Source organism: Seriola aureovittata, chromosome 15 (assembly GCF_021018895.1).
Source record: "Seriola aureovittata isolate HTS-2021-v1 ecotype China chromosome 15, ASM2101889v1, whole genome shotgun sequence".
Lineage (NCBI taxonomy): Eukaryota > Metazoa > Chordata > Actinopteri > Carangiformes > Carangidae > Seriola > Seriola aureovittata.
This window is the reverse complement of record NC_079378.1, coordinates 23,687-39,066: the sequence shown is the minus strand read 5'-3', so window position 1 is coordinate 39,066 and position 15,380 is coordinate 23,687. Positions and strand designations below refer to the sequence as shown.

The 15,380-nt window shown below is 39.3% G+C and overlaps 1 protein-coding gene across 11 annotated transcripts in view; it reads left to right on the top strand.

The window, feature by feature from the left end:
* LOC130182727 (uncharacterized) overlaps window positions 1-12,674 on the top strand; it is a 51,656-nt gene extending 38,982 nt beyond the window's left edge. The window contains exons 3-5 of one of the 11 annotated variants that reach the window (XR_008829746.1): window positions 8,876-8,942; window positions 9,391-9,484; window positions 12,231-12,664. Coding sequence is in view for 8 of the 11 variants with exons in the window: in XM_056397851.1 (XP_056253826.1) it covers window positions 8,876-8,942; window positions 9,279-9,484; window positions 12,180-12,517 (611 nt within the window). In the remaining 3 variants the exon portion in view is untranslated. Of the gene's footprint in view, window positions 1-8,527; window positions 8,943-9,278; window positions 9,485-12,179 lie in introns of those variants that run through there. The other 10 variants (XR_008829745.1, XM_056397857.1, XM_056397851.1 and 7 more) reach the window with 10 other exon arrangements.
* Window positions 12,675-15,380: the final 2,706 nt, after the last annotated feature.

Here is a 15,380-nt window from a genome sequence, read left to right as displayed (position 1 = left end):
GATACCAAATTTGTGGACTTTCGAGAAAATTTTTCGGAAATTATTAAAACACAGAATTTAACCGTGTCTCCCGGCAGCATATGAGAGACCTCCCATGGCGGCCATTCGGAAGGGAGCGACTCAGAAGGCTGGGGCTGACATATGTTACTCAGCGTGACGAGCCGAGTCCGTAGACACCAAACTTGTGGACTTTGGACAAACTTTTCCGTTGCGACATTCACACTAGTCTTAATGGTGTGGCACCTCAGCATATGAGAGATGACCCTTCGGAAGGGAGCGACTCAGAAGGCTGGGGCTGACATATGTTACTCAGCGTGACGAGCGAGTCCGTAGACACCAAACTTGTGGACTTTGGACAAACTTTTCCGTTGCGACATTCACACTAGTCTTAATGGTGTGGCACCTCAGCATATGAGAGATGACCCTTCGGAAGGGAGCGACTCAGAAGGCTGGGGCTGACATATGTTACTCAGCGTGACGAGCCGAGTCCGTAGACACCAAATTTGTGGACTTTGGACAAACTTTTCCGTTGCGACATTCACACTAGTCTTAATGGTGTGGCACCTCAGCATATGAGAGATGACCCTTCGGAAGGGAGCGACTCAGAAGGCTGGGGCTGACATATGTTACTCAGCGTGACGAGCCGAGTCCGTAGACACCAAACTTGTGGACTTTGGACAAACTTTTCCGTTGCGACATTCACACTAGTCTTAATGGTGTGGCACTCAGCATATGAGAGATGACCCTTCGGAAGGGAGCGACTCAGAAGGCTGGGGCTGACATATGTTACTCAGCTTGACGAGCCGAGTCCGTAGACACCCAATTTGTGGACTTTTGACAAAATTTTTCGTCGCAGCAAGCGGGCCTCGGAGACGTTTAACGAGGCATCCCTTCCGACGGGAGCGACTTCGAAGCCTGGGGCTGACATATGTTACTCAGCGTGACGAGCCGAGTCCGTAGATACCAAATTTGTGGACTTTCGAGAAAATTTTTCGGAAATTATTAAAACACAGAATTTAACCGTGTCTCCCGGCAGCATATGAGAGACCTCCCATGGCGGCCATTCGGAAGGGAGCGACTCAGAAGGCTGGGGCTGACATATGTTACTCAGCGTGACGAGCCGAGTCCGTAGACACCAAACTTGTGGACTTTGGACAAACTTTTCCGTTGCGACATTCACACTAGTCTTAATGGTGTGGCACCTCAGCATATGAGAGATGACCCTTCGGAAGGGAGCGACTCAGAAGGCTGGGGCTGACATATGTTACTCAGCGTGACGAGCCGAGTCCGTAGACACCCAATTTGTGGACTTTTGACAAAATTTTTCGTCGCAGCAAGCGGGCCTCGGACACGTTTAACGAGGCATCCCTTCCGACGGGAGCGACTTCGAAGCCTGGGGCTGACATATGTTACTCAGCGTGACGAGCCGAGTCCGTAGATACCAAATTTGTGGACTTTCGAGAAAATTTTTCGGAAATTATTAAAACACAGAATTTAACCGTGTCTCCCGGCAGCATATGAGAGACCTCCCATGGCGGCCATTCGGAAGGGAGCGACTCAGAAGGCTGGGGCTGACATATGTTACTCAGCGTGACGAGCCGAGTCCGTAGACACCAAACTTGTGGACTTTGGACAAACTTTTCCGTTGCGACATTCACACTAGTCTTAATGGTGTGGCACCTCAGCATATGAGAGATGACCCTTCGGAAGGGAGCGACTCAGAAGGCTGGGGCTGACATATGTTACTCAGCTTGACGAGCCGAGTCCGTAGACACCCAATTTGTGGACTTTTGACAAAATTTTTCGTCGCAGCAAGCGGGCCTCGGACACGTTTAACGAGGCATCCCTTCCGACGGGAGCGACTTAGAAGCCTGGGGCTGACATATGTTACTCAGCGTGACGAGCCGAGTCCGTAGATACCAAATTTGTGGACTTTCGAGAAAATTTTTCGGAAATTATTAAAACACAGAATTTAACCGTGTCTCCCGGCAGCATATGAGAGACCTCCCATGGCGGCCATTCGGAAGGGAGCGACTCAGAAGGCTGGGGCTGACATATGTTACTCAGCGTGACGAGCCGAGTCCGTAGACACCAAACTTGTGGACTTTGGACAAACTTTTCCGTTGCGACATTCACACTAGTCTTAATGGTGTGGCACCTCAGCATATGAGAGATGACCCTTCGGAAGGGAGCGACTCAGAAGGCTGGGGCTGACATATGTTACTCAGCGTGACGAGCCGAGTCCGTAGACACCAAACTTGTGGACTTTGGACAAACTTTTCCGTTGCGACATTCACACTAGTCTTAATGGTGTGGCACTCAGCATATGAGAGATGACCTTCGGAAGGGAGCGACTCAGAAGCTGGGGCTGACATATGTTACTCAGCGTGACGAGCGAGTCCGTAGACACCAACTTGTGGACTTTGGACAAACTTTTCCGTTGCGACATTCACACTAGTCTTAATGGTGTGGCACTCAGCATATGAGAGATGACCTTCGGAAGGGAGCGACTCAGAAGCTGGGGCTGACATATGTTACTCAGCTTGACGAGCCGAGTCCGTAGACACCCAATTTGTGGACTTTTGACAAAATTTTTCGTCGCAGCAAGCGGGCCTCGGAGACGTTTAACGAGGCATCCCTTCCGACGGGAGCGACTTCGAAGCCTGGGGCTGACATATGTTACTCAGCGTGACGAGCCGAGTCCGTAGATACCAAATTTGTGGACTTTCGAGAAAATTTTTCGGAAATTATTAAAACACAGAATTTAACCGTGTCTCCCGGCAGCATATGAGAGACCTCCCATGGCGGCCATTCGGAAGGGAGCGACTCAGAAGGCTGGGGCTGACATATGTTACTCAGCGTGACGAGCCGAGTCCGTAGACACCAAACTTGTGGACTTTGGACAAACTTTTCCGTTGCGACATTCACACTAGTCTTAATGGTGTGGCACCTCAGCATATGAGAGATGACCCTTCGGAAGGGAGCGACTCAGAAGGCTGGGGCTGACATATGTTACTCAGCTTGACGAGCCGAGTCCGTAGACACCCAATTTGTGGACTTTTGACAAAATTTTTCGTCGCAGCAAGCGGGCCTCGGACACGTTTAACGAGGCATCCCTTCGACGGGAGCGACTTCGAAGCTGGGGCTGACATATGTTACTCAGCGTGACGAGCGAGTCCGTAGACACCAAATTGTGGACTTTTGACAAAATTTTTTCGTCGCAGCAAGCGGGCCTCGGAGACGTTTAACGAGGCATCCCTTCCGACGGGAGCGACTTAGAAGCCTGGGGCTGACATATGTTACTCAGCGTGACGAGCGAGTCCGTAGACACCAAATTGTGGACTTTCGAGAAAATTTTTCGGAAATTATTAAAACACAGAATTTAACCGTGTCTCCGGCAGCATATGAGAGACCTCCCATGGCGGCCATTCGGAAGGGAGCGACTCAGAAGGCTGGGGCTGACATATGTTACTCAGCGTGACGAGCCGAGTCCGTAGACACCAAACTTGTGGACTTTGGACAAACTTTTCCGTTGCGACATTCACACTAGTCTTAATGGTGTGGCACCTCAGCATATGAGAGATGACCCTTCGGAAGGGAGCGACTCAGAAGGCTGGGGCTGACATATGTTACTCAGCTTGACGAGCCGAGTCCGTAGACACCCAATTTGTGGACTTTTGACAAAATTTTTCGTCGCAGCAAGCGGGCCTCGGACACGTTTAACGAGGCATCCCTTCCGACGGGAGCGACTTCGAAGCCTGGGGCTGACATATGTTACTCAGCGTGACGAGCCGAGTCCGTAGATACCAAATTTGTGGACTTTCGAGAAAATTTTTCGGAAATTATTAAAACACAGAATTTAACCGTGTCTCCCGGCAGCATATGAGAGACCTCCCATGGCGGCCATTCGGAAGGGAGCGACTCAGAAGGCTGGGGCTGACATATGTTACTCAGCGTGACGAGCCGAGTCCGTAGACACCAAACTTGTGGACTTTGGACAAACTTTTCCGTTGCGACATTCACACTAGTCTTAATGGTGTGGCACCTCAGCATATGAGAGATGACCCTTCGGAAGGGAGCGACTCAGAAGGCTGGGGCTGACATATGTTACTCAGCGTGACGAGCCGAGTCCGTAGACACCAAACTTGTGGACTTTGGACAAACTTTTCCGTTGCGACATTCACACTAGTCTTAATGGTGTGGCACCTCAGCATATGAGAGATGACCCTTCGGAAGGGAGCGACTCAGAAGGCTGGGGCTGACATATGTTACTCAGCTTGACGAGCCGAGTCCGTAGACACCCAATTTGTGGACTTTTGACAAAATTTTTCGTCGCAGCAAGCGGGCCTCGGACACGTTTAACGAGGCATCCCTTCCGACGGGAGCGACTTCGAAGCCTGGGGCTGACATATGTTACTCAGCGTGACGAGCCGAGTCCGTAGATACCAAATTTGTGGACTTTCGAGAAAATTTTTCGGAAATTATTAAAACACAGAATTTAACCGTGTCTCCCGGCAGCATATGAGAGACCTCCCATGGCGGCCATTCGGAAGGGAGCGACTCAGAAGGCTGGGGCTGACATATGTTACTCAGCGTGACGAGCCGAGTCCGTAGACACCAAACTTGTGGACTTTGGACAAACTTTTCCGTTGCGACATTCACACTAGTCTTAATGGTGTGGCACCTCAGCATATGAGAGATGACCCTTCGGAAGGGAGCGACTCAGAAGGCTGGGGCTGACATATGTTACTCAGCTTGACGAGCCGAGTCCGTAGACACCCAATTTGTGGACTTTTGACAAAATTTTTCGTCGCAGCAAGCGGGCCTCGGACACGTTTAACGAGGCATCCCTTCCGACGGGAGCGACTTCGAAGCCTGGGGCTGACATATGTTACTCAGCGTGACGAGCCGAGTCCGTAGACACCAAATTGTGGACTTTCGAGAAAATTTTTCGGAATTATTAAAACACAGAATTTAACCGTGTCTCCCGGCAGCATATGAGAGACCTCCCATGGCGGCCATTCGGAAGGGAGCGACTCAGAAGGCTGGGGCTGACATATGTTACTCAGCGTGACGAGCCGAGTCCGTAGACACCAAACTTGTGGACTTTGGACAAACTTTTCCGTTGCGACATTCACACTAGTCTTAATGGTGTGGCACCTCAGCATATGAGAGATGACCCTTCGGAAGGGAGCGACTCAGAAGGCTGGGGCTGACATATGTTACTCAGCGTGACGAGCCGAGTCCGTAGACACCAAACTTGTGGACTTTGGACAAACTTTTCCGTTGCGACATTCACACTAGTCTTAATGTGTGGCACCTCAGCATATGAGAGATGACCCTTCGGAAGGGAGCGACTCAGAAGGCTGGGGCTGACATATGTTACTCAGCTTGACGAGCCGAGTCCGTAGACACCCAATTTGTGGACTTTTGACAAAATTTTTCGTCGCAGCAAGCGGGCCTCGGACACGTTTAACGAGGCATCCCTTCCGACGGGAGCGACTTCGAAGCCTGGGGCTGACATATGTTACTCAGCGTGACGAGCCGAGTCCGTAGATACCAAATTTGTGGACTTTCGAGAAAATTTTTCGGAAATTATTAAAACACAGAATTTAACCGTGTCTCCCGGCAGCATATGAGAGACCTCCCATGGCGGCCATTCGGAAGGGAGCGACTCAGAAGGCTGGGGCTGACATATGTTACTCAGCGTGACGAGCCGAGTCCGTAGACACCAAACTTGTGGACTTTGGACAAACTTTTCCGTTGCGACATTCACACTAGTCTTAATGGTGTGGCACCTCAGCATATGAGAGATGACCCTTCGGAAGGGAGCGACTCAGAAGGCTGGGGCTGACATATGTTACTCAGCTTGACGAGCCGAGTCCGTAGACACCCAATTTGTGGACTTTTGACAAAATTTTTCGTCGCAGCAAGCGGGCCTCGGAGACGTTTAACGAGGCATCCCTTCCGACGGGAGCGACTTCGAAGCCTGGGGCTGACATATGTTACTCAGCGTGACGAGCCGAGTCCGTAGATACCAAATTTGTGGACTTTCGAGAAAATTTTTCGGAAATTATTAAAACACAGAATTTAACCGTGTCTCCCGGCAGCATATGAGAGACCTCCCATGGCGGCCATTCGGAAGGGAGCGACTCAGAAGGCTGGGGCTGACATATGTTACTCAGCGTGACGAGCCGAGTCCGTAGACACCAAACTTGTGGACTTTGGACAAACTTTTCCGTTGCGACATTCACACTAGTCTTAATGGTGTGGCACCTCAGCATATGAGAGATGACCCTTCGAAGGGAGCGACTCAGAAGGCTGGGGCTGACATATGTTACTCAGCTTGACGAGCCGAGTCCGTAGACACCCAATTTGTGGACTTTTGACAAAATTTTTCGTCGCAGCAAGCGGGCCTCGGACACGTTTAACGAGGCATCCCTTCCGACGGGAGCGACTTAGAAGCCTGGGGCTGACATATGTTACTCAGCGTGACGAGCCGAGTCCGTAGATACCAAATTTGTGGACTTTCGAGAAAATTTTTCGGAAATTATTAAAACACAGAATTTAACCGTGTCTCCCGGCAGCATATGAGAGACCTCCCATGGCGGCCATTCGGAAGGGAGCGACTCAGAAGGCTGGGGCTGACATATGTTACTCAGCGTGACGAGCCGAGTCCGTAGACACCAAACTTGTGGACTTTGGACAAACTTTTCCGTTGCGACATTCACACTAGTCTTAATGGTGTGGCACCTCAGCATATGAGAGATGACCCTTCGGAAGGGAGCGACTCAGAAGGCTGGGGCTGACATATGTTACTCAGCTTGACGAGCCGAGTCCGTAGACACCCAATTTGTGGACTTTTGACAAAATTTTTCGTCGCAGCAAGCGGGCCTCGGACACGTTTAACGAGGCATCCCTTCCGACGGGAGCGACTTCGAAGCCTGGGGCTGACATATGTTACTCAGCGTGACGAGCCGAGTCCGTAGATACCAAATTTGTGGACTTTCGAGAAAATTTTTCGGAAATTATTAAAACACAGAATTTAACCGTGTCTCCCGGCAGCATATGAGAGACCTCCCATGGCGGCCATTCGGAAGGGAGCGACTCAGAAGGCTGGGGCTGACATATGTTACTCAGCGTGACGAGCCGAGTCCGTAGACACCAAACTTGTGGACTTTTGACAAAATTTTTCGTCGCAGCAAGCGGGCCTCGGAGACGTTTAACGAGGCATCCCTTCCGACGGGAGCGACTTAGAAGCCTGGGGCTGACATATGTTACTCAGCGTGACGAGCCGAGTCCGTAGACACCCAATTTGTGGACTTTTGACAAAATTTTTCGTCGCAGCAAGCGGGCCTCGGAGACGTTTAACGAGGCATCCCTTCCGACGGGAGCGACTTAGAAGCCTGGGGCTGACATATGTTACTCAGCGTGACGAGCCGAGTCCGTAGATACCAATTTGTGGACTTTCGAGAAAATTTTTCGGAAATTATTAAAACACAGAATTTAACCGTGTCTCCCGGCAGCATATGAGAGACCTCCTAAAAAAAAAAAAAAAAAAAAAAATAAAAAAAAAAAAAAAAAAAAATAAAAAAAAAAAAATAAAAAAAAAAAAAAATAAAAAAAAAAAAAAAAAAATAAAAAAAAAAAAATAAAAAAAAAAAAAAATAAAAAAAAAAAAAATAAAAAAAAAAAAAAAATAAAAAAAAAAAAATAAAAAAAAAAAAAAAAAATAAAAAAAAAAAAAATAAAAAAAAAAAAAATAAAAAAAAAAAAAAATAAAAAAAAAAAAAAAAAAATAAAAAAAAAAAAATAAAAAAAAAAAAAAATAAAAAAAAAAAAAAAAAAAAAATAAAAAAAAAAAAAATAAAAAAAAAAAAAAATAAAAAAAAAAAAATAAAAAAAAAAAAATAAAAAAAAAAAAAAAATAAAAAAAAAAAAATAAAAAAAAAAAAAAAAAATAAAAAAAAAAAAAAATAAAAAAAAAAAAAATAAAAAAAAAAAAAAAATAAAAAAAAAAAAATAAAAAAAAAAAAAAAAAAAAAAATAAAAAAAAAAAAAAAAAAAAATAAAAAAAAAAAAATAAAAAAAAAAAAAAATAAAAAAAAAAAAAATAAAAAAAAAAAAAAAAAATAAAAAAAAAAAAAAATAAAAAAAAAAAAAATAAAAAAAAAAAAAAATAAAAAAAAAAAAAAATAAAAAAAAAAAAAAAATAAAAAAAAAAAAAAATAAAAAAAAAAAAAAATAAAAAAAAAAAAAAAAAATAAAAAAAAAAAAATAAAAAAAAAAAAAAATAAAAAAAAAAAAAAAAAAAAAATAAAAAAAAAAAAAATAAAAAAAAAAAAAAATAAAAAAAAAAAAATAAAAAAAAAAAAATAAAAAAAAAAAAAAAATAAAAAAAAAAAAAAAAAATAAAAAAAAAAAAATAAAAAAAAAAAAAAATAAAAAAAAAAAAATAAAAAAAAAAAAAAAATAAAAAAAAAAAAATAAAAAAAAAAAAAAAAAAATAAAAAAAAAAAAAATAAAAAAAAAAAAAAATAAAAAAAAAAAAAAAAAAAAAAAATAAAAAAAAAAAAAAAAAAATAAAAAAAAAAAAATAAAAAAAAAAAAATAAAAAAAAAAAAAAATAAAAAAAAAAAAATAAAAAAAAAAAAAAAATAAAAAAAAAAAAAAAAAAAAAAACAAAACTTTGTTTACAGTTGTTGGAGTCCTGTAAAATTAAGATAATACTGTGTATTGATTCGCTGTATGTTTATTATTGATTTTTCCATGCTTTCCGGAACTTCCGCTGTGTTAGTTGTGTATTGTCGCTGAGAGAATCGAGTAGCATGGAGCTAGCAGTATTAGCTTGACACGATGCTGTTTTCTTCTGTAGAGACTGATGTTCCCATGAGAGAGGAGAAAAGCGTTACTTACCATTGCCCTTTCTGTCATACATGCAGGTATGTGTGAGAATGTTAAAAGACAGCAGATGTGTGTCGTTATGTTGGTTAAAAATGATTTTGTGTTTTATCATGCCAGCTACTGGTATATGTTGAATATAAAAAACTTAAAAAGTCAATAGCTAAAAGATGTATAGCATGTATTTTATTTTGAGGTTCGATATTTTGAATTGTGGTTAAATTTGCATTTCATACACATTCACTCTTTTATTCATATTTACATTTCATATATTGCACATTCACTTTTTATTTTATTCACAGACATTACAGTATAAAAATCCACGATATGATCACCCTAAAAGTATTGTATTTTATTTCATTTTATTTGTATCACAGCTCCATCTTATTTGTGATGTGGGTGAAAATGAGGATTCGAACAAGAGAGACTGATGTGCCCATGAGAGGAGAAAAGCATTACTTACCATTGCCCTTTTTGTCATACATGCAGACAATAAACTGGCTGTTACCACGACCAGCAGCTTCAAGTGATTATTTACCGAGAAGACACACCAAAGACCGGTTACATATAGAATGTTTGAAATGTAAGTTGTAGACTTTAAGACAATGTCTTTCATGTGACCATTGTGACCACTGTAATAAGGCATAAAACGTCATAGTATACTAAGGCATAAAACGTCATAGTATACTAAGGCATAAAACGTCATAGTATACTAAGGCATAAAACGTCATAGTATAGTAAGGCATAAAACGTCATAGTATACTAAGGCATAAAACGTCATAGTATACTAAGGCATAAAACGTCATAGTATACTAAGGCATAAAAATGGCAAAAGACGTCATGTCATAATAAGGCATAAAACGTCATAGTATACTAAGGCATAAAACGTCATAGTATACTAAGGCATAAAACGTCATAGTATACTAAGGCATAAAACGTCATAGTATAGTAAGGCATAAAACGTCATAGTATACTAAGGCATAAAACGTCATAGTATAGTAAGGCATGAAACGTCATAGTATACTAAGGCATAAAACGTCATAGTATACTAAGGCATAAAACGTCATAGTATACTAAGGCATAAAACGTCATAGTATACTAAGGCATAAAACGTCATAGTATACTAAGGCATAAAACGTCATAGTATACTAAGGCATAAAACGTCATAGTATACTAAGGCATAAAAATGGCAAAAGATGTCATGTCATAATAAGGCATAAAACGTCATAGTATAGTAAGGCATAAAACGTCATAGTATACTAAGGCATAAAACGTCATAGTATACTAAGGCATAAAACGTCATAGTATACTAAGGCATAAAACGTCATAGTATACTAAGGCATAAAACGTCATAGTATACTAAGGCATAAAACGTCATAGTATACTAAGGCATAAAACGTCATAGTATACTAAGGCATAAAAATGGCAAAAGACGTCATGTCATAATAAGGCATAAAACGTCATAGTATAGTAAGGCATAAAACGTCATAGTATACTAAGGCATAAAACGTCATAGTATACTAAGGCATAAAACGTCATAGTATACTAAGGCATAAAACGTCATAGTATAGTAAGGCATGAAACGTCATAGTATACTAAGGCATAAAAATGGCAAAAGACGTCATGTCATAATAAGGCATAAAACGTCATAGTATAGTAAGGCATGAAACGTCATAGTATAGTAAGGCATAAAAATGGCAAAAGACGTCATGTCATAATAAGGCATAAAACGTCATAGTATACTAAGGCATAAAACGTCATAGTATAGTAAGGCATAAAACGTCATAGTATACTAAGGCATAAAACGTCATAGTATACTAAGGCATAAAACGTCATAGTATAGTAAGGCATAAAAATGGCAAAAGACGTCATGTCATAATAAGGCATAAAACGTCATAGTATACTAAGGCATAAAACGTCATAGTATACTAAGGCATAAAACGTCATAGTATACTAAGGCATAAAACGTCATAGTATACTAAGGCATAAAACGTCATAGTATACTAAGGCATAAAACGTCATAGTATACTAAGGCATAAAACGTCATAGTATACTAAGGCATAAAACGTCATAGTATACTAAGGCATAAAACGTCATAGTATAGTAAGGCATGAAACGTCATAGTATACTAAGGCATAAAACGTCATAGTATACTAAGGCATAAAACGTCATAGTATACTAAGGCATAAAACGTCATAGTATAGTAAGGCATAAAACGTCATAGTATACTAAGGCATAAAACGTCATAGTATACTAAGGCATAAAACGTCATAGTATACTAAGGCATAAAACGTCATAGTATAGTAAGGCATAAAACGTCATAGTATACTAAGGCATAAAACGTCATAGTATACTAAGGCATAAAACGTCATAGTATACTAAGGCATAAAACGTCATAGTATACTAAGGCATAAAACGTCATAGTATACTAAGGCATAAAACGTCATAGTATAGTAAGGCATAAAACGTCATAGTATACTAAGGCATAAAACGTCATAGTATAGTAAGGCATAAAACGTCATAGTATACTAAGGCATAAAACGTCATAGTATACTAAGGCATAAAACGTCATAGTATACTAAGGCATAAAACGTCATAGTATACTAAGGCATAAAACGTCATAGTATAGTAAGGCATAAAACGTCATAGTATACTAAGGCATAAAACGTCATAGTATACTAAGGCATAAAACGTCATAGTATAGTAAGGCATGAAACGTCATAGTATACTAAGGCATAAAACGTCATAGTATACTAAGGCATAAAACGTCATAGTATACTAAGGCATAAAACGTCATAGTATAGTAAGGCATAAAACGTCATAGTATAGTAAGGCATGAAACGTCATAGTATAGTAAGGCATGAAACGTCATAGTATACTAAGGCATAAAACGTCATAGTATACTAAGGCATAAAACGTCATAGTATACTAAGGCATAAAACGTCATAGTATAGTAAGGCATAAAACGTCATAGTATAGTAAGGCATAAAACGTCATAGTATACTAAGGCATAAAACGTCATAGTATACTAAGGCATAAAACGTCATAGTATACTAAGGCATAAAACGTCATAGTATACTAAGGCATAAAAAAGTCATAAAAAAGTCAGCATTCTATTAATAAAGAGTCAAAGGGCATAAAAAGGCATTTCTATGCCATTTTATGCTTTAGTATACTATTACTTAAGTTGACTTACTATGCTGGGACTTTTTTTTGACTCTTTATGCCTTACTATACTATGACTCTTAAATATCTTCCATACCTTATTGTCATGCTAGACTTTCCAGCGTTTATCTCCGGACTGACTTCCTGTTTTCGACTCTGCTCAGCCCTGACCATCCTGCCTCGTCTCTGCCCCAGTAAACACCTGAGCCTTCTGTCCCCGACCACGAGTTCTGCCAGTGCGAGTCCTGTTCCCCGTCTGCCCATCCCTGTGGCTGTTTGGCATTCTCCAGCTCCCTCGATGACATCTCCAGCCTGCTCCCGAACGCTCGTCACCAACAGCCCCAGCCTTCGGGTCCACGAACTTTCCCGTGTGTGTGAGCTCAGTCAACTCGCTCCACTCACCGGACCCCCAGCTCTCCAGCCCCGGACCCCTTCCTTCCTCAACTACTAATCCCCACCTGTGTCTGTTCTCTCTGCTGGTTTATCAATAAAGGTCATTACAAACTATCAATCTGTTTGGTTGTGCTGCAAGTGGGTCCTATCACACCCCGTTACATTACTATACTATGAATTGCTTGAAATTTCTTTCATGCCTTATTGTACAATTACTTTTTTATGACTTTTTATGCCTCACTATACAATGAGTGTTTATGCCTTACTATGCTATGACTTTTTAAATATCTTTCGTGCCTTATTGTACAATGACTTTTTGTGACTTTGTATACCTTCTTAAACTATTAATTAAGTTGACTTATTATGCTGTCAATTTTTTATGACTTTTTATGCCTTACTAAAAGTACTTTTAGTAAGGCATAAAAAGTCATAAAAAAGTCATAGTTAAGTAAGGGATAAAAAGTCAAAAATGAAACAGTATAGTAAGGCTTAAAACGTCATAAAAAAAGTCATAGTAAAGTAAAGAATAAAAAGTCATAAAAACGACATAGTACAGTAACGAGGCCATCTATGTAAAAATAGAGAAACCATCCCTCAACAGGGTAGGAGGTCTCAGACACCACCTATCTCCAATTTACAATGCTGCCCTTTCATCCCTTCCCAGGAGACTCAACAATCTAGCCTCCAAGAATAACAACTGTTCACAAGTGGATGGAAAGGTCAGCAGAGCGTCTTTGACATGGGCGACTGCAGCTCACCTCCCCCCCCCCTTCTCACCAAAAGTCAACTTTGTTTTCTTTTAAAAATGGTCATAATAAGGCAAAAAACCTCATAGTATACTAAGGCATAAAAACATGAAAAAATGTCACGTGATTTTAAGGAATGAAAATATAAAAAAACATCATAGTATTGTAAGGCATGAAACGTCATGGTATACTAAGGCATAAAAACATGAAAAAATTTCCACTATTTTAGAGCATAAAAATATGAAAAAACGTCACAGTATAGTAAGGCATAAAACGTCGTAGTATACTAAGCTATAAAAATGGCAAAAGACGTCATTTCATAATAAGGGATAAAACGTCATAGTATACTAAGGCATAAAAACATCAAAAAATGTCACGTTATTTTAAGGCACGAAAATATAAAAAAAACATAGTAGTAAAATAAGGCATAAAACGTCATAGTATACTAAGGCATAAAAACATGAAAAAATGTCACGTGATTTTAAGGCATGAAAATATTAAAAAACCTCATAGTATTGTAAGACATGAAACGTCATAGTATACTAAGGCATAAAAATGTCAAAATATGTCATGTCATAATAAGGCATAAAACATCATAGTATACTAAGGCATAAAAACATGAAAAAATTTCACACTATTTTAAAGAGTGAAAATATGACAAAACGTCATAGTATAGAATGGCATAAAACGTCATACTATAGTAAGGCATGAAAATTTAAAAAAAACTTCATATTATATTAAGGCATAAAAATGTTGAAAAACGTTGTAGTATACTAAGCTATAAAAATGGCAAGAGACGTCATGTCATAATAAGGGATAAAATGTCATAGTATAGTAAGGCATAAAAACATCACAAAATGTCAGACTATTTTAAGTCATAAAAACATCCAAAAATGCCATAGTATTGTAAGGCATGAAACATCATAGTATACTAAGGCATAAAAATGGCAAAAGATGTCATGTCATAATAAGGCATTAAACGTCATAGTATACTAAGGCATAAAAACATGAAAAAATGTCACACTAATTTAGAGCATAAAAATATGAAAAAACGTCACAGTATACTAAGGCATAAAACGTCATAGTATACTAAGGCATAAAAACATGAAAAAATGTCACGTGATTTTAAGACATGAAAATATTAAAAAATCTCATAGTATTGTAAGACATGAAACGTCATAGTATACTAAGGCATAAAAATGTCAAAAGATGTCATGTCATAATAAGGCATAAAACATCATAGTATACTAAGGCATAAAAACATGAAAAAATTTCACAATATTTTAAAGAGTGAAAATATGACAAAACGTCATAGTATAGAATGGCATAAAACGTCATAGTATAGTAAGGCATGAAAATTTTAAAAAAACTTCATATTATATTAAGGCATAAAAACTTTGAAAAACGTTGTAGTATACTAAGCTATAAAAATGGCAAGAGACGTCATGTCATAATAAGGGATAAAATGTCATAGTATAGTAAGGCATAAAAACATCACAAAATGTCAGACTATTTTAAGGCATAAAAACATCCAAAAATGCCATAGTATTGTAAGGCATGAAACATCATAGTATACTAAGGCATAAAAATGGCAAAAGATGTCATGTCATAATAAGGCATGAAACGTCATAGTATACTAAGGCATAAAAACATGAAAAAATGTCACACTATTTTAGAGCATAAAAATATGAAAAAACATCAAGGTATGGTAAGGCATACAACGGCATAGTATACTAAGGCATAAAAATGGCAAAAGACGCCATGTCATAATAAGGCATAAAACGTCATAGTATACTAAGGCATAAAAACATGAAAAATGTCATGTGATTTTAAGGCATGAAAATATACAAAAACATCATAGTATTGTAAGGTATGAAACGTCATAGTGTACTAAGGCATAAAAATGGCAAAAGATGTCATGTCATTACAAGACATAAAAGATCATAGTATACTAAGGCATAAAAACATGAAAAATGTCATGTGATTTTAAGGCATGAAAATATACAAAAACATCATAGTATTGTAAGGTATGAAACGTCATAGTGTACTAAGGCATAAAAATGGCAAAAGATGTCATGTCATTACAAGACATGAAACATCACAGTATACTAAGGCATAAAAATGTCAAAAGATGTCATGTCATAATAAGGCATAAAACATCATAGTATACTAAGG